The sequence below is a fragment of the Papio anubis genome, chromosome 1 (genome assembly GCF_008728515.1).
Source record: "Papio anubis isolate 15944 chromosome 1, Panubis1.0, whole genome shotgun sequence".
Classification (NCBI taxonomy): domain Eukaryota; kingdom Metazoa; phylum Chordata; class Mammalia; order Primates; family Cercopithecidae; genus Papio; species Papio anubis.
The window spans coordinates 108565216-108588107 of NC_044976.1; the positions used below are offsets into that span (position 1 = coordinate 108565216).

Genomic DNA, 22892 nt, shown 5'->3' on the forward strand with positions numbered 1-22892 from the left:
GGCGACGGAGCCCCGGGGCCCGCTCTCCTTCGCGCATCGGGGTGCCCAGCGGCGCACGCAGGGGTTGGACACCAGGCTTCAGCTTCTGGTGCTCAGAAGGGCCCAAGAACTCTGGAGGAAATTGGGCTGACCTGCGGAGGCAACCGCCCGCGGAGAACCGGGAGGGGGCCTGCCCAGCCCAGCCACGGCTTGAAACTGCGCGCCCTGGGCGCAATTCCGTTGGGAGCCTCCTTCGCAGCTGGAGACCACCAGCCCCAGCCGCTCGGCCTCAGGCCTGTGACCTTGACAGTAACATTGGCAAGCGAAGCAGAACTCTCACGTCCGAGATGAATATTTAATTCTCAGTCCTGGGGCTGGTCCTCGCTGGATTCGGAGCTAGCAGAGAGCCCTTCCTCCCTCGTGGGAAGCGCATCTGGGGAACGGAATGGCTGAGACAGGGGACGTGCGTGGGGTGCCCATCTGGAGGGGGCGCCGTCCTGGCCGGGCGAGAGGCCTCTGCTGCATTTGTGCCTGTGTGTGCCGTGTTCTGAAGCGATGCTGAATGCTCGCAGTACTACAGGGAGGGCCGCTCCCCCAGGGGCGCGGCCGCCTTGGAAAGAAGCGTAATGTTTCCTTTTAAAGCCCAGACAGCCCTGTCAGAAATCAAGTTCAGAAATCCCAAGGCCATTCACCTTACAGGACCTAGGCCCTGTCAAGTTGGCTTTAGAAAATATTTTTTGATCCCATTCCTCTCTCCTTTTTTTTTTTTTCTTTTCAGAAATACTTTAACAGGCGTTTTGGATTAGGAGATTTCTAACCAGAGCTACCTTTGGGGCAATTCAGCTGTAAACTTGAGGCAGGTGGGGGTGGGTTGGGGAGACAGGGAAGTGGTAATGAGAAAGAAGATTCTTTTCCGGGCATTGTCCTTGTTAGCAGGAACTTCAGGAACAAAGACAATCCTGTAATGGCTCCAAAAAAATTCAACCAAAAGTTTAGTTAGCGCCTGTTAAGGCCTTGCTGGACACGCTCACTTATGTCTGGAGAACAAGGTCAGAGTGTGTTGAGGTTTACAGTGGGGAGTTCTTGTGTCTCGTTCTGTGCTTACGTTATCCCATGGCTCTGTGAGGCAGACCCATCACCTGGGCGGGAAGAGCTTTGAGGTCACACCTGATTGTCCTTGGCCATGGCCCATCTACGGGGACCATCAGAGGCTTTAGCTCCACTGCTGGATTTTTCTCTAATGGAACATCTGTGGCTAAGTAGGTGGTTGAGTTTCAGCGAATCCCTGCAGCTCAGCCTGGAGGGTGACTCAGTGCAGGAGGCAAATCATGCCCACCCGCTCTGATTGGAGTGAGTTTGTTTGGCCTGAGTCACACACAGAGTCGTGTGTCAGCTGTTTGTTAGTTGAATGGAGTTCTTTAGCAGGACTCGTGAGCAGGAATGACCTGAGCCCAAGTGTTTTGGGCAGAGGTGGGCAAGTCCTCTGAGGGAGCTAAGCACAGCTCTGGCTGCTGAGCAAGGGTCCTGGAGCTCTGACTCCATGGGAAGGTGAGCAGGGCCAGGCTGGTCTGGGCAGGGAGATGGGGAGAGGTGAAGGGAAGGGTGAGGAAAGGCTCTGTGATTGTGGTCAAAACTGGGCCCAGTGTTCTGCCATGTGCCAGTGGGGTGACCTTGGGCAAGTCACCTCACCTCGGGAGTCTCAGTTTCCTCAGTTGTAAAAAAGGGATGCCTGTGATATTATTTCTGCCGGCTTATTTTGAGCCAGGTGCTAGACACAGCAGGTGCTCATTAGATGTTACTTCCCCATCCCTTCCCTTACGGGCCTTAACCAGAGGCAGTTCTTTCTCTCATTGCCCCTGCTCCATCATGAAAGGGGATGTGGGGAAACATGAAGGTTCCGTGCTTCCCACGTGATTAAGAAAGACCCATAACTCAGCTTCACATAGACCTGTTTCCAACCCTCAAGTCTCCCCATGAGACCCTAAATTGGGAAGCCTGATTAAGAGCAGGATTAGTGTTGGGGTAGGGGTGGGGTTCAGCTTTTCTGGGTCTGCTGGCTGCTCTTGGCCACCTGCAACAGCTCTCGGGTGACTCCAGCACAGACCTTGACTCCTTGGGGTTGTTTCTGACTGTGGCCTGGTCCCAAGCTGCTGCACCTGCTGGGTGGACTTCAGGGGTCATTTCTCTTTGTTCAGGTCTTGCCATCCTCCTCCCCACCCATTATATCCATAAAGAATTGAAAGTTACAAGAGAACTGTTCAGGAGAGCTGAGGCTGGCCTCTCCTGGAGAGGAAAGTGAGGTATGTGACTCCTGTTTTCCTGAAGGACCCTGAGCCCCTAGTTTTCTCTGTCTGTAAAATGTCCAGATTTGGTGCTGAGCTAAGATGTGTGTGCCTTAAGAGTGAAGGAAATAAGGGGATCCCCACTGCAGCAAGAAAGAAGCCATGCTGGGTCAGGGGACTCCAGTCTGCTACTGGCAATGTGTGTGTGTGTGCGCGCGCGTGTGCACGCGTGCACTCGCGTGCACGTGCATTGCATTCACCATTCATTCTGGAGCCAATGCCCTCCCCATTGGATCCAGGAGCAAATTCCAAGGATGACAGAAACAGAGATGAGAAGATTCCAGAGAAGCAGGTTCCTTCTGCCTGTATACCCTCCCTTCCTTTATACTCCTTTTCTGTCCAGGTTTGCTGCAGCAGGACAATTCATCATTAATCCCTTTAAAGCTGCTAAGATAAGCAGCAGAATAGTTTGAAGGGAAGATGGATTTAAGCTTTTTTGCTAGAACTAGCTCTGAGTTATCACTCGCTCCCAGGCTGAGCTACAAGAAGTCCTCACAGCCAAACATCTGGAGCACCAGGATGGGGGAAAAAACCTGTCACCTCAGCCCCTGTGTTTCCCTTCCCTGACTGATGTTGCTGGCTGCCAGAGGTCAGAAGCACAGTGCCATAGGTAGAACTGATTGCTAGAGCACTATCCCAAACTCAAGTGGGGCAGTGATCTGTGAGGAAATGCCTACTTTGCATGCTTTTAGGAGGGGCGAGTACAATTCTGGATTCCAGTAGCTCACACTGTGCTTGGCACAAATTGATAATATCCAGTTGCTTATTGAGGCTTCTGTGCTGCGCTAAGTACTTTATTCCCAGACCATCTCATTTAATCTTCACTACAATCCCAGGAGACAGATATTGCTATCTCCAGTAAAATTTAAATTTAAGATTGTAAAATTTAAGGTTCAGAGAGGTTAAATGATTTGTTCAAGGTCACACAGGTAATGAGTGGCGACCAGAGAATTGGAACTCTATCAGTCCAAACTTCATGTTCCTAACCTCTATGTGATACTTTTTCACAATACGTTCTTAATAAATGCTGACAATCTAGGCATTTACCCAAACAAGATTGTCTAGAGCTGTGGGTCCAGTTTTTTTTTTTAAGTTAATGCCCCGGGAAAAGGGGAAATGGGCCTGTACTAATTGGAAATTGGTGGAAAACTAACATAACCAAATGTCCAAGGTTTGGGGAATATGGTATTTGGCTCCAGGTGGGTTGAAATCCAGAAAAAGATCCCAGGCTCCATCTTGGTGCTTTCTTGTCCTTTCCCTGTCCTTCTCTTCCTGACCTCTGCTGCCCTTGACCTCATTCCCTTAACTTTTGTCCAAGCTAGGGGTTCGTGTGTAGACCAGTGAGAGGAGTCAGAGCCGGGTGGATGTTGCCCTGAGAATTTCTGCATATGCAGAATCAAGGACGGCCACTTGCTGATGGGAGCTTGGCAGGTCAGGTGTCTCTGCTGGAGAGTGTATGCCAGGGATTTGTAGCCGTTTCTGGTGAGGCCCCAGACCCCAGAGAAAAACTGTGAACACTTCAAGGTTATTTACAGCAGCTGCTGGCAGGGCTGCTTGGGGAGACGCCACTTGCTTCTTCCTGGTCTTGTCCCATGGAAAGCCCACTTTCTCCTCACTCCAAAACTCTGCCACGCGTGTCCGTGGCCATTCTGGGAAACATGGCACCTGATTCCTCCAGCTTCTCTGTCTCTTCTCTTTCTCTGAAAAATCGCCATCCCCAGAACAGGTCCATGCTGTCCTAGCCTGCCCATCATCTCCAAACCACCTGAGATCTCAGTGGAGAAGTTCCTGAAGGTGGATAACTGAATGTAAGTATTAATGTTCCTCACTGGCAGTGGACGAAGAGGACTTCCCAGAAACCTTTGCTTCATAGGCAGCCATTTTGTGGAGATAAGTCCGTTGATAATTCTCATTCTCTTCCTCCTCCTCCCATGAGTGATTCTTAAAACATTGCTCATTTATGGGCAAATCCAGTTGTTTTTTTTTTTTTTAATATATAGTTAAACATTCAATATGTACAGAAAATTAACATGTGAGAACATAAGCTCAGATGCAATATGAATTACTGTATACACTTAGTCTCATACAGTAATTCATACAGAACCAGGTGTGTTTTGTTAGAGAATAATTCTGGGTCAGGTGAGTCCTAGGCTGCCTGAGTCCCCAACTAGGGAGTTGAGGCACAAAGCCCTGTCCATTCTGTGTCCTCTTGTGGAGTGGGAGTGAGGCACATATAGAGTCAGGGGAGTGAGTACACCAGCTCACAGCTCATTAGCTGCAGTTGTCCCACTGAGCTGCCACTCTGCCTTCCCGAGCCTACCTAGCAGTTTATTTGAAGATAACAAGTTGCCTGTCACTGTACGCCATTGTTTCTAATTACTGGTTTAATTAGAATTTCTGCTGAATTCTGTGTACCACTAATTTACCACCTTCTATTTTGCTTACAAATGGAATTCACTGGTCCACACCCCAAAATTCTGCCAGTTACATTTTTCTTTAATTACAAGATTCTTGGGTTCCTGAGGCTTTGAATCCCACACCAGCTCTAAATGGGGCAGAAGCAATGTTTGCTAAAACTACCTTGCAAGAGGAATGAATAGTCACTCCATAGGGTGGTTAAAGAATGTACTGCCAAGTGAGTATTCATTGAGGACATGGGTCTCCCTTACTTTGCCCAGATCTAAAGGAAGAAGAGCAGATGTTCTGTACTGCGTGTGCAACCTGGGGCTGGCTCTCAGAATGACCGGGTGGGCGCTGTCCATGGTCCTGCCACACTACAGGGGCCATCTGCCTGCTAGTAATTTGGGACTCCAAAGAACAGCTGGAAGGAATCTCCTTGACCAGTTCCCCAAATTGCTTTATATTGTGAGTTTTGGAAGAGAACTCAGTCAAGTGAGGAAGATCCTGATCTCTAGGAGAAATGGTAGTAGATGGGTTCAGTCCACGGTTGACTTCCTGAACGTATCATTTTGCAAGGCTGCATGGAGCACTGCAGAACTTCCCAACCAGTGCTACAGATGGGTAACATGTGGCTCAGAAATAATGATGCCCTCATTCCTTGGAGTAGCCTGGGATGGCCTACCATGGTGGCGTCCCCTCTATGTACCCCAGTGTGCCATGCTAATGTTATTTTCTGTGTCATGACATGCAAAAGATCGGAACGTACCAGTATGTCAGAAAGAAAATAGCTACAGTTTGGTAGATGACAGTCTGAATCCCTGCTCTTCCATTGTATGGCTGGGTAATCTTGTACATGATAGAGGCTTCTTTGTCTTGAAGATAAGAATTGTATTTTATCTCAAGTTGTTGTGAGGATAGATAACATATGTAAGCACAGTGGGTCACCTGTGGCTTGTCCCAGTAGGATGCTTTTCTGCCCAACACTCTACAGAGCTTCACTGAAGGCTGGTGAGGAAAGAGACATAAACCCTTCTTATTTTCAGGAAAGAGACATCATGTTGGGACTGTAATTAAGGGTTTCTGATCACTATTCCTTCAAGAGCTCTTCAGCAGTCCGTTTGGTAACTCAGGTAATTGGACACCCTTGGTTCCCTCTGTCTCTTTCTGAGACAACAGAAAATAGTGGTTTTAAGACAATCCAGGTCAGATGATTTTTGGCAGATGCCGTGAGGAGTCATCTGTCCCCATGGTGGTCCCCCCATGAATGAGGAAAGAAGGGAATGAGGCTTTCATTAGTTGTTCCTGGACTTTTATATGCATATCTGGTCTTTAAAATTTTTCTTTTTCCAAACTGGTATACTCTCATGGGTCCTTTATCTGTCTGAGACCTGGTGTGCCCCTCAGCACCTCAGGTCCTCAGTTTCCCTTTCTCTTCAAAACTCAAGTCTCATCTACAGCCTGATCCACATCACCAATATTGCTTACCTACCCTCCCTGTTTCTTCACTTGTCCTACCAGCAGCCATTGATCCCTATAAAAATAGTCAGGTCAGGCGAGGCGTGTTGGTTCATACCTGTAATCACAGCACTTTGGGAGGCCGAGGCGGGTAAATCACGAGGTCAGGAGATCCAGACCATCATTGCCAACATGATGAAACCCCGTCTCTATTAAAAATACAAAAATTAGACAGGTGTGGTGGCCTGCGTCTGTAATCCCAGCTATTCAGGAGGCTGAGGCAGGAGAATTGCTTGAACCTGGGAGGCGGAGGTTGCAGTGAGCCGAGATTGTGCCACTGCACTTTAGCCTGGGCAACAGAGCAAGGCTCCATCTCAAAAAAAAAAAATAAATAAAAATAAAAATAGTCAAGTCACGTTACTCCCCTGCTTGAAAACCTCCAATAGCTTCCTATTAACCTTGAAAGAAAACCCTAACTCCTTTCCATGCTTCATGAGTCCTGCCTGCTCTGAACACTCACTGTCTTCCTAGCCCAGCACCTCCCACTCTTCTGTTTTTCAGGGTGCTCTAGGCACATGGCCGTCTGTCTGTTCCTTGTACTCACCAGGCATTCAGGTCCTGCCTCAGGGCATTTGCACTTTCTGTTCCCTCTGCTCTGAATGCTTTCCCAGGACATCCACATGGCCCACTCTCTCACTCTGTTCAAGTCTTTATGTCACCTTATCGGAGCATGCTTCCTTCGCCCTATCTCTGTTGCAGCATCCCTGCTGTGCTCCACCCCCTCATACTCTATACTGTATATGCTTATTTGATATACTTATATATACTATCAGATATAGTGTATGTTTGTATGTATAAATTATATATTTGTCTGATTTCTATTTGTCCCTCTGCACCAGAATATAAATCCCATGGGGCAGGGACATTATTTGCTCTGTTCTCTGTTGCACTAGAACAGGGCCTAACACGTAATGTTCAGCAAATATTTGTTGAAAGAAGTAAAGGAAAAGAAGGAAGGAAAGAGATTTAAAAAACAGCAAGAGGAATATTTTAAAATCTCATATTTTAGCAGTACCTCTAGTTTATAGGAGTCGCTGGGCTCTATTCTCCTTCCAGGCCAAAAGGGGAGTAGAAGTCGGAGAACTGAGCCTCAGCATCCCCTGTCAGCCCACTGTGTCCTTGGGCTCACACGTGCATGTCCCACCCAGCTCCAGGGCATTGTGGAATGTGGGTGAGTATGCCTTGATTCCTGGCTAAGCCCATTTCCCACATGTTCTCACGTGAAGGTGGTAGCTGGCACTGGTTGATGGCATGCCCAGAGGGCCTGGCCTGAGTTGAGCACAGCTCTTGTGTTACCTCATTTTATACTCATGACAAGCCCACAAGGTGTAGCATCCTTCATTCCTATCTCTTCGGGTCCAGAAGGTAAAGCCAAGAGGGGTTATGTATTTTCCCAAAGACTAACATCTCATAAATGGCAGAGCAGGACTTTAGGTTTTCCTGGCTCTGAAACCCATGATAGCATTGAGGTTGAGAGTCAGGCTCCAGGGTCAGTCTGTCAGTGCAGATCCAGGGGCTTTGGATGACTTGCCTTATTTCATCAATTCCAAAATGTGTATTTTTGCACATTACCACATCTTAAAATCAGGACATGACATGCAATCAATAGCTGTTTCAACGTGGCTGTGGGTCTATGACAGCTCACCCTAGTTGGGTAGAAACCTTCAATGGATCCTTTCTGGTAAGTTCAAGAAAGTGCTAGCATCACAGGATCCTAGATTCAATGAAATATAGGTAATTATCCCTCTGAGCTTCTATGTCTTCATTTGTAAAATGGGAATAACAGTGGTATCTACCTGTTATAATTACTGGCAGGATTAAAGGAGCTAATATCTGTTTGGTGCTCAGCATGGTGGTTGCCACAGAGATGGGACTCAAGAATTATGGCCTATGTGCTGTGTTATCATTGTTATCCCACGCTGCCTTCAGAAGTTCCCCCAGTGGATCCCTCAGCACCTGAATTCCAGTAAAGAGAGAATGCATGGATTGCCGGGGGGTGGGTCCTGGGGCTGCCCTTGTTTACATGCACACAGAGCATGCGTTCTCCCACGTGAGATGGTAAAATGGAACCACAAGATCTGTTTGCACTGGCCACACCCACATTTTTCAGTGCCAGTTCCTCCCCCTCTGGACCATCTGCCCCCTTTCCTGCTTCCCTTCCTTCTTGACTAAGAAAACAAGATATCGACTGAAGAGAACAGACTCGGCAAATGCAACAGGAAGGTAAGAAAGGGCTGCATAAGGTGCCACTGGCTCCTCAGCTAGATTTCTTGTTTGGAATGGTCCCACAAGTCCCAAGCCATGCTGTGCCCACCCAAAGATGATTTCCCTGAGGTGAGGATGGATTCTGTCTACAAAGTAGGGAAGGTACAGCACAAATACTGGCTCTTTTGAAAGTGGCAAAAAGTCACAAAGGGATGGCCAGGTTTCTTAGTGTATCCTGGCTTTCAAACTGTCACTTGGGGCATCCTTGGGGCATGATATGGTCTTGGCATCAGAATATCGCATCAGGAAATGGAAAAAACTGGGAGCTGGAAAAACACATCAGACTCCAGAAACTTTGGGGAGTTCAAAAATGGATCAATTCATTTATGCACTCATTCAATTCAATAATGTCATATTTATCATGCTCATATTATAATAAGATACCAGAATTTGGCCTTGCAGAAGCAAAGATGGTGTCAATTGAGGTATGAGATGGAAAACACAAACCCAACAAATCTGTGAAATGGAGTAAAAAAAATCACCACTCTGTTCATTTGACTATTCAATGAGCTTTTGTTTCTCTTTCTCCTTCCATCCATGTGGTAACCAGATGCAGCTGGTAGGTAAGCAGGCAAGCACAGCTCCTTATTTTACAGATGGCTTCCAAGTCTTGGGGCTCTCCCCATGTGTGCTACAGGGATGCACTAGATTAGAGTCCCCCTGGCTGGGACATGCAGACTTCTGGTAGGTTCAAATGTCTCTCTAGTCACTGCTGTTAGTGTTTTACCCTACCTCTTTGTTTCAAAGGTGAGGCAGTAGTAAGATTTCTACATGAGAAGCAGGTTGTTCTCAGAGGATTGGAAGGCAGGGACGCTGGAACACCTGTAAATACCATGTTGTGCCCACAGATAATCTGTGTGTGTGAGGCACTGGGTGGGTAGGAGCAGTGAAGGGTGGGCACCAAGCTGAATGCTCCTTCGATCCTGCCTCGAGGAGCTTGCTGTTTAGAAAAGGGATCAGGCATAACGACAACTGGTTGTACCAGACAGCCAAATAGTAAAATAGTGTAACAGAGTGTTACGAGGAGTGTGCTGAGAAGGGCAGAGCGTTAATGCTCACTCACAGACTCGCAGGAGCTGTCATAGAGGCGAGGGGACCTAGAAGGCTTCAGCTGTCAGGGGATGGGAAGTGGTTAGTCTAGAGTGAGTGGTGAGTGGGCTGGGAGGAAGTGGAAGCTGAGGCCCAGGAGATAGAGCGGGCCCAAATGCCTTGGAAAGGGCCTTGGGCTCCCTTCAGTAGGCAGTGGGAGTGGGGCGGCGTGGCATTTCCAGAAGATGCCACCGAAGGCAATGTGTAGGATGCTGGTGGGGAAAGTGAGCTGGGAGCCTGCTGCAGGCATCTAGCCAGAGAGCAGGCTTGAACTAGAGCAGGGGGTGGGAAGAGGACAGAGCTGAGCACACTGACAGGACTTGTGACCTGGGTGGGGGTGGAGGAAAGAGAAGTCAAGAAGGGTGTGGGGTCCCTGCCTGTGTCCTGGGCCAGAACATCCAGGGGCAGAAGCCTCCAAGTCAAGGCCAGGCTCTGTCAGGAGCAGTTTGCCCCAGGTGACTGTCAGAGGTTTTAATAAAACAATTAAAAATAATTTGTGTCTCTGATAACAGTCCGGCCTGTTTTGGGCTCAGTAAAAGCTCAGAGGCTCTGAAGTAATTAGGAGAACAGTTTGGGCCACAACTGCCTGTCATGAAGAAACCAGGAAGCTGCCAAGCTTTCTCTGACGTGGCTCCTACTCACTGCCGATTCTACCTGAGTTAGATGTTGGCTTTGAGGTCCTGAGCAGGGACCACTTCCACTGCTCTCCTCTTCTTGGGGGTTCTTCAGGGTGCCTGTTGGAACACCCTGAAGAGGTGCTTTTTAAGGATGTGCTTGGCCACAGCCACTCTTTCCAGAGCCACAAGACCCAAGGGTAGCAGGGTGAAGAGCACGGGCAGGGGCTGGGCAGGGTGGGCCTGTGGTGTCTGTGGTGGTTGTAGTTAGGTGACTGCCTGCTTCCCCAAAATGGTGGCTCCCCCACTCACCTCCCCTGGGGAGTCTAACTCGGAAAGTAAATGATTCTCTTTGTCCTTTGAGTTACCTGAACCTCCCTAGCAAGAAACACCCCAAGCCCAGGAGGTGGGTGCTCAGGGAGCTGCCTCCATCATTACAGAAGGGCCCCGCTTCCCTTCTCCTCCGTGGCTGCTGTCAGCTCCAGGCTTTGTCCTGGTGCCAGGGTGAGAGCAGCCATTCCCCACCACCTTGAGCTAATTGCCGGATGCTGTGCTTGAAAAATTTTCATGGAGACCTCACCCCTCTGGCAGGAGATATTTTTACCTGTCTGCCTCCCAGTCACACTATTTTTTCTCCTTTCAAGAAGATTCGCAGTTCACTTGCTCCGACCTGTTTCTCTCGCAGGAGCTATTCTGAGCTGCAAGCCACCTCTGTTGCTAAGTGACAAGCTGGCACCGAGGGCTTGCTCGGCACTCGCGCCCCTCTGCGCTGTGCTTTCAGGGACGGAGGCACTCCTTTCAGAGAGTACCTTGCAGCTTCATCATCCGACGTGTTGCTCATGAAAGTCACTTCACAACCCACCCCAGCTACTACGGGGGGATAATTAGAATACAGCTGGGCTGTCTGTCACCACATCTCTACCGTGCTCCAGTGGGCTCTCAGCTGATGGAGGGTGGCAGGGCAGATAGAACTTACCTTTCGCATCCACTGTTACACGTGCCTGGGGCAGGTGGCTCCTTGCTCACACCCACAAGCGGGAGGGACTCTCAGTGGATATATGCTAGAGCTGAAAGGGGTCTTGGAGGCCATCTGTGCCAACCCATTTTACACACAGGAAAACTGAGGTCTGGGGAAGTTAGGGCAATGGTACCAGTTTGCACAGTAGGTTGGTCAAGCCCAGTACCTAGCTGGCCTGCTGATGTCTGGATCGTGGCTGGTTCCATGAGATGCATGGATATGGAAAGTGAGGAATCGCCCCTCTCAGGGTCCTTCTCTGATCCTGATGCTTCTCACAGACAAGGCTTTGGGGTCATTGGCTGGGTACACTTTGGATTTCCAGGCCCTGCCTGCTGTAAAAGCTGACCTTTCACCGGCACATGGCTTCAGGGAACTGGGGGTGGGGCAGGGAGGGTTGTTCTAAGTCACAGGCTCCACTGGGGTATGAATTGAATGAGAGCTGAAGAAACGGTACCATTTGTGAGCGCCTCTTGGGTGCTGTAGGGTTCTAAGACCAGTACAACGTATCCTCCTCACAGTACGGTGAGGTAGGCACCACTGGCACCCTCCCTTGACATATGAGGAAACTGCAGCTCAGGGAGGCTAGAAAAGTTGCCCAGGCCAGGTGGCTGGCACGCAGTGAGCCAGGGTTGGAACCCAGGCCATCTTACTCCCGAGCAGGATCACCAACCCAGGTTGTAAAAAATAAAAAATGGTTTTAAGTGGTCTCAAGCTATTCCAAATATGAGGTACATTTTAATAACAATAATGCTTAACTTTTACTGCAGGCCTTGTTTTTATTAATAACAATATTGCTGGTCTTTCGGATCCAAGCTGGGAGCCGTGGGACCTTTGTCTGGCTTTCTTTGACACTGGGGTATGGTGTGTGGTAGGACTTTCTAGGGGCTGCCCTAGGTGGACACCAGTTCTGGAGAAGAAAGTGGGCATCACTGAGGTGGTGCAGGATGCTTCTCTCCACCCGCCTCCGCTCCCACGGTCAGCTCTCTTTGGCCTTTCTTGAGAAGAAATGGGATTGACAGGATCAAATATCAATATGGGGACTTACATATTTTTTAAATGTGTAAAGGTAAACAATGCAAGACTTCCAGGCAGTGGCTGCTACCATTTGGGTCCTTTCTGTGTGCCAAGCTCTGTGCCAGGCACTCTGTGTGTGGCCGCTCCTTGGACCCTCACAGCAGCCCTCCCTGGGAGATGAGAGGCGTCATTAAATGCAACCTTTTCACCCATGAGGAAACGGATGCTCACATAAATAAAGTGCCGTGTCCAAGAGAACACAGCTAGTGTGTGGCCAAGGCCTCAGGGCTGCCCACCTCCCTCAGAGCGCCAGCCCCAGTCCTCACACACAGCACGGCCACGCTTCTCCCTCCCCAGCGCATTTCTGCCCGTCTCTGCCTCTCATTCTGCCCCGCAGCTCTGGCCACCTTGCTGTTCCTGGAATTCCCAGGGCTGCTTCCTTTTTGGGAGCTTTGTGTCTGCTGTTCGCTCTGCCAGTGCTCTTTCCTGTTACTTACGCCTCTGCTCAAATGTCACCTCCTCGGAGATGCCCTTCCTGACTGCCCCCCCAATCCCCGCACCCAGCATAAAAGAGCTGCCTGCCAGCTTGCTGCACCCCTCCGGTGTGATTTTCTTTACAGCGTTTATCACCCCTGGCCATTATATTACACATTGATTTCTTTAGTATTTGGCCCTTCCACGTGAAATGCAAACTCCACAAGAGGAGACAGTTTGCCTGTTTTGTTTGCTGCTGTATCCCTCACCTAGAACAGAGGCTGGCATATAGGAGGCACTCAGGAAATGTATGTCAGGTGAGTGAGTGAGTGAATGAAGTCTCAACTCCAGGTCTGTCCGGCTTCACAGCCCATGCCTCACACTCCCACACCCAGTGATCTTCTCCCTGTGTCCCCCACCCCTACTGAGTCTGACTCTGTCCCAGACAGGGTGTTAGGAGAACCTGAGTAGCTTCGGGCAATTCAGTTCCTCTCTCTGGGCCTCAGTTTCCTCAGAGATAAAATGGGAACATTGAGCTGGACAATTGCTAGGTCCCTTAAGCTTTAATTTCTGAGTCTGACCCTGCTGTCACCTGGGCATATTCACTGGACACAGAGGGTTCCAGTCATGACTGCAGCCCAGCCCAGTGCCTCAGCCTGGAGGTTTGTACAAGCCCTTTGCATCCTGCAGACCTAATGGCACAGGAGTCCTTGGGCCCCCATCCCTCAGTGTGGGATGCGCATGGCATCAGTGACATCTTGGGAAAAAGGAGGAAGCTCGTGTTAGCTGATGCTCTGTGGTTGCCGGATGCTGCTGTAGGTATCCTTCTCTGGTTTACCAGAATGTCCTTGAGTCCTCCTTGTTTAAAATGATGCTTTTCTTTTTCCTCCCAGCCCTTTCTCATCTTGGTGACCGAAGCTGCCATTCACTAGGCTATTTATGGAGAAACATGTGCTCCAGTTGGTCAGCAGCAAGATAAATTCTGCAGACTTGCAGGAAACCCCCTTGGTTTTCTCTAGTTGTGGCTTGATGATCAGTAAATCATACCTAATGCACTGCAGATTGCTCTGCTCAAACTCTGCTGCAGGCAGAGCGGCCGAAGACAGGCTCTGAGCCAAGGAACCCTAGTGATTGTAGGCTCCAGAGGGACCCCCACCCTCTTCCCAGATCTCATCTTTAGTAACAGCTCTGGATGTAAGCTGTAGGGGAGGGGGAGATGCCTTGACAAGCAGCCATTTCTCTGTTTGCATGCCCTGCAGACGGGGGACCTGCTGAGTGAGGAGAGGAGCCCATGCTGGCAGCCCAGGCAAGGACACAGGCCTCTCCATTGCGTAACTCCTAGGGCCGCACTTCACTTGTGTAGCACAAGCAACACGGCAGCCCTGTAGGGGGAGGCTGAGGGCTGAAAGTTCTACAGATGCGCAAGTGCCACCCATGGGGCACCCTTCAGGACACAATGGAGTGTTCAACTTACCCGCTGTGAAGTGAGTCCCAGCAGAGAGCTTGTTATAGGGAATTCTGTGGTCCTCTAACCAGGCTGGCCCTGTCATCGATACTCCAAAGCCGAACCCTGTCTATTCTTGAGGTGTGAGGGGGCAGTCACTAAAGACTCACTGTCCCCTTGGAAGAGGAGGGTAGCAGGTGTCACCTGCTAATGTGGTCCAATACCTGGCTGAGGGAGGGCTAGCCAACCCCATAAACCTCCCAGCTTCATTACATGTGTAACAGGGCCTGGCTGGCAGGTCTCCTTGACAATCAGGACTTGGCTGTGGTCAGCCAGGAGGTCTGGGTTGAGGCTGGCAGGAAGGACAGGCCTGGCCTTTGTACTGCACAGCAACCTTGCCTGTGCCATTCAGGTGGCACGCACCTACAAGGAGAACAAACAGGGAGCCCAGCTTCCAGAGACAGCTCTTTCCCTTAATAAAGTAATTACAGAGCTGGGTAAGTTACATCCCTAGAAAGATGCAGGGCAACCGCAGGCTGGGGTGTGTATGTTTAATTTTAAATCCTCCAACCTTCCCTTAATGAGGGGGTGCCTTCAAATGTAACAGAATGGTGGAATTCTTCAAAGGCTTCATTTTCTTGGTGCTTTATTTCTTTAAGGGAAAGCATGAAAGACAAATGAGGACTGGCAGGAGCAGGGGAGGGTTTTGCCTCCCCCGCCCATGTTGTGCAGACATTATCTGCTGTAAAACTGTCGCCGAAGGATGGAGAACCAGCTCTTGGCTGCAGAAGTCCTCAGATAATGTCAGTGCTGAGCAATGACCCAAGATTCGTTGGCACTGAGCAAACAGCTTTTGGCTTCTGGTGCCAGAATCTTCAGCTGAGCCTGGTCAGCCACTCCGGCCAGGGGAATGGAGATGCCATAGGCACTGGTGTCCAGGGGCCCCACGGTGATGGCTCAAGAGCCCTTTTTTTTTTTTTTTTCAAATGTTAATATCCCTTTTAATCACCTGGGGATCCTGTAAAAAGCCAGAGATTGATTCAGGAGGTCTGGCGCAAGCCTGAGATGCCGCATTTCTAACCAGTTCCTGATATAATCCCTGCATTTTGAATGAAAAGGCCCTAAGGAAGGCAGGCACTGGCTTCCATGGCTCCCACCAGGTGGTTTTGGCTGAGCAGAACACCTGGAAAGGGAAGGCTGTATGGGCCTCCAGAGGGGCTTGAGCACTCTAAGCTCTGCAGTATGGAAGAGAGAAATGTCTTCAAGAAACGATCTACTTGGGTTTGGCGTATGGCTTTGCCTCTTTTGCCCCTTTAGGTTTACTTTTCAAATAATGCTCGGGTAAAGCCTGTGGAGAAACTGAGTCTGTAGGCCTTGAGCTCCTCACCGGGCAGCCCCTGATGGGGAGGGAGGGCAAGCTCAGTATTTGAGGCCCTTGACCTGCCTCAGAGTGTGATGGGGAGTTGAATTGGGTTGTGTCCACATTGGGCTCCTGAGCTTCCTAGTGTGGTCAGATAATCCTCTCCTGCTCTCCTGGTTTCCTAGGTCCCTGGATGAGAAGGAGCTGACAGCAGCTGAATTGCATCTTCTCTGTGTGCTGGGGAGCAGGGCTACACGCCCCAGGTGGCATCAATGCCGAAGAACAGCAAAGTCACCCAGCGTGAGCACAGCAGTGAGCATGTCACTGAGTCGGTGGCCGACCTGCTGGCCCTCGAGGAGCCTGTGGACTATAAGCAGTGCGTACTGAATGTGGCTGGCGAGGCAGGCGGCAAGCAGAAGGCAGTGGAGGAGGAGCTGGACGCAGAGGACCGGCCGGCCTGGAACAGTAAGCTGCAGTACATCCTGGCCCAGATTGGCTTCTCTGTGGGCCTTGGCAACATCTGGAGGTTCCCCTACCTGTGCCAGAAAAATGGAGGAGGTAAGAGACAGCTCTGCCTGCATCAGGGGTCCCCTGCAAATAGGCCGGGCTGAGGGTGAAAAAGAACACCCCTTTGCTGAGGCAGAACTGGAGCCCTTGTAGGTTGGAGCTCAGGATTCCAGAGTAAGATGCCCCAGGAATGGCTATAATGATGGTTAGTAGCTACCAAGAGACTACAGGACATGATAAGAAAGTGGGCTCTGGCTCCAGACTGCCTGGGTTCAGATTCCAGCCCTGCCAATCAAATTTTGGACCTCCTACAAATTGCTTAACCTCTCTGTGCCTCATCTGCAAAATGAGAATAATAGCAGTTCCTGCCTCACAGGATAGTTGGGAGGATTAAATGAGCTTTACGTGCAGAATGGGCAACACACGACCGGACACGGTAAGGGGCACCTGTTGGCCATTATTACTAAATGCTTACGAGGTGCTAGGCACTGTTCTAAGGGCTTAATGGATATTAGGGCTAAGTGCCTGAAGCTGCTGATATTTGAGCATCTTAGAACAACCAAAGCACCAATTTTATGTGATTCAACCATCGAATCTTCCCAACAGCCTTATATGAAGGAGTTGTTAGCATCTTTGTTTTAGAGACTACAATACTGAGGCACAAATTGGTTAGATAACTTGTTCAAGGTTGTGTGTGACCAAGGTTACAGCTAGTGATAAAGTCAGGATTCAAACCTGGACAGGCTTGCCCAGAGCCTGGGCACTTAGCCTCCACAGCTACTGCCTCTGGGTAAGAGGGGCCTTCACACTGTCCCCTAGGCTTGAATCCCTCTTGAGGATGTTGCCCCTGGTATCAAACCACTACCACCACTTCCAGCCCCCAGGAGTTGTCCAAAGGCAGCTTTTCCTGAAACCAGGGATCAACTAACTAAAAATAAAGAAAACCCAATAGGCTGGAAACAAAGAGATTTGCAAGCCCAGACCTCTGGTCCTGAGAAAGTCAACTAGCGAGAGCTCTTGTGTTCCTGAGTCCCTGTGCCTGGCGTGGCATGCTCCAGCCTGTTTGGTGGCCCCAGCTTGGCAGGCATTTTACTCCAGCTCCTTCCTTCCTTCCTTGGTTGTGGAACTCTTGCCATGTAGCCTCTTCCAAAGACGCAGTCCCCTCCTCTCCAGGATGCGCCTTTCCCTAGTTCAGAAGGCCACGTTTGACTGGGAGGCTTCTCCTCCTTTCCAGTTTCTTTTGAAGGGCAGGGAGTGAGAATGCCCACCTGGACTCTTGTGATTGAATTAGGCCAAAGGCTTCCATCTTTCCCCCATAGCAAGCTATATTAGCTGCATAGTCTCCTTGCTTGAAAGATCTTTTTTACTTTTTAATAAGTAGCCGTCGATCAGAGCTTGTGGCCTGCGTGGCATGATAACTGAGTTGATATAAGACTAGCCCAAAGCAAAGATATAAAAGTGTATGGTTTCCTTATGCACTGTGAGATGTCGAGAAGAGCTCCAAGGTGCCTAAAATGACTTCAAAGGACATGTGGCATTGGAGGACTTAGCTGGGAATCTCTAACCTTGTTCTCTCTAGCTTAGATGATCAGTTCTGCCTGGGCACTTGGTGATGAATTAGAGTCCCTTTCTATGCCACACACAAGCACTCACACCCAGGGCGGTGTTCTTGCTACAGTCTGACTGTTCACAATGACACCAGTCACCATGGCACCAGACATAAAGAACTACCCTAGAGGAAAAGCATTGTCAGTTCTCAGAATTCTGAGCTTTCCATTCCACATTCCTGCCTTCCTTTTTCTATCTTCTCTGATTCCTGCAATCCCTTTTTATCTCTACCTTTAACTGTCCCATATTTTTACAGGTTTTTTTTTTTTTTTTTGAGACAGAGTCTTGCACTTTCCGCCCAGGCTGGAGTGCAGTGGCCGGATCTCAGCTCACTGCAAGCTCTGCCTCCTGGGTTTACGCCATTCTCCTGCCTCAGCCTCCTGAGTAGCTGGGACTACAGGTGCCCGCCACCTTGCCCGGCTAGTTTTTTGTATTTTTTAGTAGAGACAGGGTTTCACCGTGTTCACCAGGGTGGTCTCCACCTCTGACCTCATGATCTCACTGGCCTCGGCCTCCCAAAGTGCTGCTGGGATTACAGGCTTGAGCCACCACCGCTTTTTTTTTTTTTTTTTTTTTTTTTTTTGAGGCAGAGTCTCGCTTCTGCTCCTACCAGTCTGAGTGCAGTGGCGGGACTCAGCTCACTGTAAGCTCTGCCTCCCGGGTTTATTATTCTTTCCTGCCTCAGCCTCTCTCGAGTAGCTGGGACTACAGGCTCTGGCACCACCTCACCTCGGGCTAGTTTTTTTTGTATTTTTAGTAGAGTCGGGGTTTCACCGGGTTAGCCAGGATGGTCTCGATCTCCTGACCTCGTGATTCGCCCGTCTCGGCCTCCCAAAGTGCTGGGATTACAGGCTTGAGCCACCGCGCCCGGCCCTTTTACAGGTTTTTGTTTGTTTGTTTGTTTGTTGAGACGGAGTCTATAGCAAGTCGTCTTAAATATTTTTTAGGAGGAGGCAAATTATCACAGGAAGAAGACAGCTGTTTGGTCTGAGAGTTGAGTCTGTGCTTTTGAGCCATAGTCGATCTAATCAAACTTTGCATAGTTCTGGACAGAAACTCTGGAACACTCTCCTTAGCTCCACGAAATGTTGACATCTCCCTAGTTTGCTTTTCCTTCTGTTTATTTTTATGAGAAAAAGGCAAGTGTTCAACCATTGCTTACTATGGGTAAGCCACTCATTCAATCTTTGCAACAGCCTTGTGTGATAGGTGTTGGGTCAAAGCTTATGAAATGGCCATTTTTGTAAGTCAAAAATGGTCAAATATCAGCAATTTTATACGTAACATTTTCATCCTCTTCAACCAGATGAGAAAACAGCAGCACAGAGAGATCAAATATTTTCCCAAAGTTGCACAGCTAGTAAGTCATTAAAACCAGGAGGTCTGACTTCAGGACCTGGCTCTTACCACCAAGATGGTCTTTTAAACCCCAGGAATAACCTCAGGGTTTGCCAGAAGTGAGGCTTAGAATACTGACCGAGGCATAGATGATAAGAGATCCAGAAGGCCTCAGAGATCCTGGATCCTGGCCCTGTCCTGATAAATCTCCTAACATCCTGAACAGTGCTCCCCGCTATTTGGATGAACAACTTGAGGTTCCCAAAAGCTGTTGAAACATAAAAGGAAATCCAGTTGTGTCCCCAGGTTGTATTTTCTAAGGCAGAAGAGGGTGCTGTTGCATTTTCTAGTGATTGCAACAAAGGTTGATATGAAAAAGTACCTCTGATTAACCACAGATTCTGCCTATCTTGACCGTGGCCCCCTGAGCGCTCTGGTTAGTTTAGGCTTTGGAGTGGTAGAGAGACCTGTAGTCAACTCAGGGCTGGCAGCCTGCCTGAGGTGGACAGAGCCTGGATGGTGAGGGGCCAGTACCTTGTCTTTGCACTCCCACCCCTGTCACTCTTTGGCAGCAGTTACCTGGAGGCTTGCCCTGATTCTTTGGGGAGAAAAAAGAGGCATCCATAGTAGGTGCCAACCCACTTTGCAGACACCCTGAAACTCACCTCCCTGCACATCTTGCCCCACCCAGAACACTGGGGCGAAATACAAAACCAGTGAGGCTGTCTCCCTTTGCCCTCCTGCAGCAGATCACTTAGCTCCTCTTCCATTTCCCCACACCCAAGACCAAGAGACTGAGTTAAAGACAGACCCAGGGGTCTAAGCATGTGGCCCTTTGGGCCCTTTCTCCTTTGAGCACCATGATGGGACTGCTTGTTAGTGACGAGTTGAATGTATGTGTGCATGTGTGCATCTAGTGAGTGAGATGCTGTCCTATAAAGCTCGGTGGGTTGCCTCCCCAGAAGGTTTTCCTGATTAGCTCCATGGGACCCTGGCCCCTTCCTCAGCATGTATGTGCTTGGTTGGCCTGTGTGACTAGTCTTTGGGGGGGGGGGTGTGTGTATACACATGCGTGCTCATATTACTCATGTGACTCTGCGTGCCTCCCCAGCAGATCGTGAACCGTTCTAGGATGGTGTCTGTGCCTTCTGTTACTCCACTGTCCCCTGCTGCATGTGCATGGCACAGAGTGGACCTGCAGTAAATAGTTAATTGTTGCCAAGTGGCAGAATTTGTGCCTAGGAGATGCCCGATTGCCAGTGTTCATTGGCAGATTGGGCACATGTTGGTGAATATGTGGGATGTTATGTTATGGGGTCAGAGCAGTGTATCTGGGGGCTTCTGGAGGCTCTCTACTGGCAAGGCTTAGTCAGAGAGTGCTGGGTGACCATCAGGGCCCTGGTGACTGGGGCTGGCCTGACAGTGTGTGACAGATAGGCAGGGCCTTGCTAACAGGACTAGGTTGTTGGCACAGCTCTCAGCGGGGTGCACTCATCTGTGTCCAGACATGGTTTTAATTCTCCTGCTAAATGCCCTGTCACTTGGAATTGAGATTGTTTCTGCAGTGAGGCCCAGGACAGGACAGCAAGATTAATTTATCATCTGGAATCTTTAGCGAGACCCATTCTATCCTTTATGATCCTCCTGGCCACGCTTTTCTGAACTGCTAATTTCTCTCCCGTTCCTCTCAATTAGCTGGAGATTAATGGCAAAGCTGGTCAGGCCCCCCTCTCCCTGGAGAGCTTCCAAGCTCTGCTTCCCTGGAGCTGCCCAGTCTGCTGCATCAGCGTCTGGTTCAGACTCTGGGAAGGCTGCACCCAGTGTCTGTGCGTCTGGGGGCGAGTAAGCCCCCATGCCATCTGCGGCTGCTTCTCTGTGGGCAGTAGGGGGTGTGAACAGGTGTCCACGGAGCACCTCATGAGGTGAGTGTGTCTGCCGCTTGTGACTTGACATGTGGATTCTGGAGAAGCAGTGCAATGTCTGTCTGTTTCTGAACCTAGCCTTGTGAGTTGACATACATACACTTCCTGCCTTAGTGTTTCAGGTCAGGGGAGCCAAGGGGGAGAAGGTGGGTCCCGGTGGGCTGCTGTGTGGTAGGCCACACTTAGGGCCAGATCATTCACGGAGGAGCACCGAGACTGGTGACAACTTGCGGATGACCAGAGATGTGGCTGAGACTGGAGGACATGGCTGTAGCGCCTTCCCTCACTCTGCTGCTGTGCTCCAGAGCCCCTCTGCCATCCCTCTGCTCTCCCTGCAGGTGCTTACCTGGTGCCCTACCTGGTGCTGCTGATCATCATCGGCATCCCCCTCTTCTTCCTAGAGCTGGCCGTGGGCCAGAGGATCCGCCGCGGCAGCATTGGTGTGTGGCACTATGTGTGTCCCCGCCTGGGGGGCATCGGCTTCTCCAGCTGCATAGTGAGTCAAGGGCTGGGGCAGGCACTGAGCGGGAGGCAGGGGGCTGCTCCTGGGCATTGGAGAGGAGGTCACCGAGTTTCCAGGCCAGAGTCCTACATCAGGACGAGGGCAGGGAGGGGGATTCTCAACATGGGAATTACTCACAGCTGGGGTTCCAAGACCCCAGTCACCATGTTTCCTAAACTGAAAGTCGACCACATTGCCTGAAACAGTGTGGAAGATTTGCCACTGGTGCTAACGAGGAAAAGCTGGGACATATTCACGTGGGGCCGCCTGGGACAGCTCAGCCAGAGTTCTCTGGGGACATATGGACTAGCCCAGATGCCCTTCTCTGCTTACCAGTCCCTCAGCTCCCCATGAGGGAGGTCCCTCCTCTTTCCTTGGTCGAAGAGTATTTTAATAAGGCAAGTAGGGAGCTCAGGAAAAGGCAGGCCTGGGGCTCTGGGTCTCCTTGCCATTTTGCTGTGCCAAAGAGCAGAGTTGGAGAACTCACACAGGAAACTTAAAGTCAACCCAAGGCGGATGACGCTTTGGAAAGTGAGAGACAGGGAGACTCCCGTGGCCCTGGATGGAGAACTTTGTGAGGTCTCCAGGCTCATCCACAAGGCTACAGACGAGACCCTGCTCAGAGCTCTAGATGAGGAAACAGCATCCCTTAAGGGGCCTATAGGGGCCCATGCTGACTGCTCACACCTGGGATAAAGACTGGAATGAACTTCTGGAAGGGACTAAGGATTCTGCCAGGCCTGGCAGTAGGGCCAGCCCAGACTTGCCTCAGGCAGAGACTGGGAGAAGGCCTATTGCAGCCCCCTGCTCTCACGTCAGCCATCAGCTTTGCACTGGCCAATGCCATGTATTCTGCTGGGGCTGGCTGTGTGCTGATACACAGGAGTGTGTGTATGGTCTCCCACTTGTACTGAAATCACACAAGTAAAGGAAGTGGGCGTCTCACTCTGTGCTCCCAGAAAGTTCTGCTGTATGAGCAGCTGCTCCTGCACACACATGCTCAGGTGAGACTGATGAAGCAAGTGGCCCTCAGCTCTCACACTGACGCCCGTCTCACTGCCGCAGGAGACAGTCATGGCTCTGGAAGGGACCACTCTGTGTCCAGAGTGGATGCAGCAAATCCCTGCCCATAGAAACATTCCTTTCAAAGAAGCCCCTTGGACCCTCAGGCAGAGTCCATGCACTCCTATTTTAAATAAAATTCGACTAAAGTTAGTTATTGTGTTTCCAAGAAATGACAAGAGCCATCTTTCTAGAGGCGGGCTGCTAACACGCCCAAGAGAGAGTAGAATCCACAAGAAACACCCAGAGAGTCTCTAAAAGCACAGCAATCTGGATCTGTTTACCGTAGGGGTCAAAGCTGTGCGTGCCTTCACAATCCTGGAGGGCATCTCTGCCATTACCATCCCGAGTCATCAGGAAATGAGGAGGAGAAAGGACTTCAAGTATCTTAGAAGAATTTCAAACTGGAAAGGATTAACATTTTGAGTTTGTTGCTTAA

At 50.1% G+C, this 22892-nt stretch overlaps 1 protein-coding gene across 1 annotated transcript in view; it reads left to right on the top strand.

The window, feature by feature from the left end:
• SLC6A17 (solute carrier family 6 member 17) overlaps positions 1-22892 on the top strand; it is a 50999-nt gene that overhangs the window by 547 nt on the left and 27560 nt on the right. The window contains exons 2-3 of the mRNA XM_003892355.3: positions 15700-16072; positions 21228-21385. Coding sequence (XP_003892404.2) covers positions 15787-16072; positions 21228-21385 — 444 coding nt within the window. The 5' untranslated portion in view covers positions 15700-15786. The remainder of the gene's footprint in view (positions 1-15699; positions 16073-21227; positions 21386-22892) is intronic.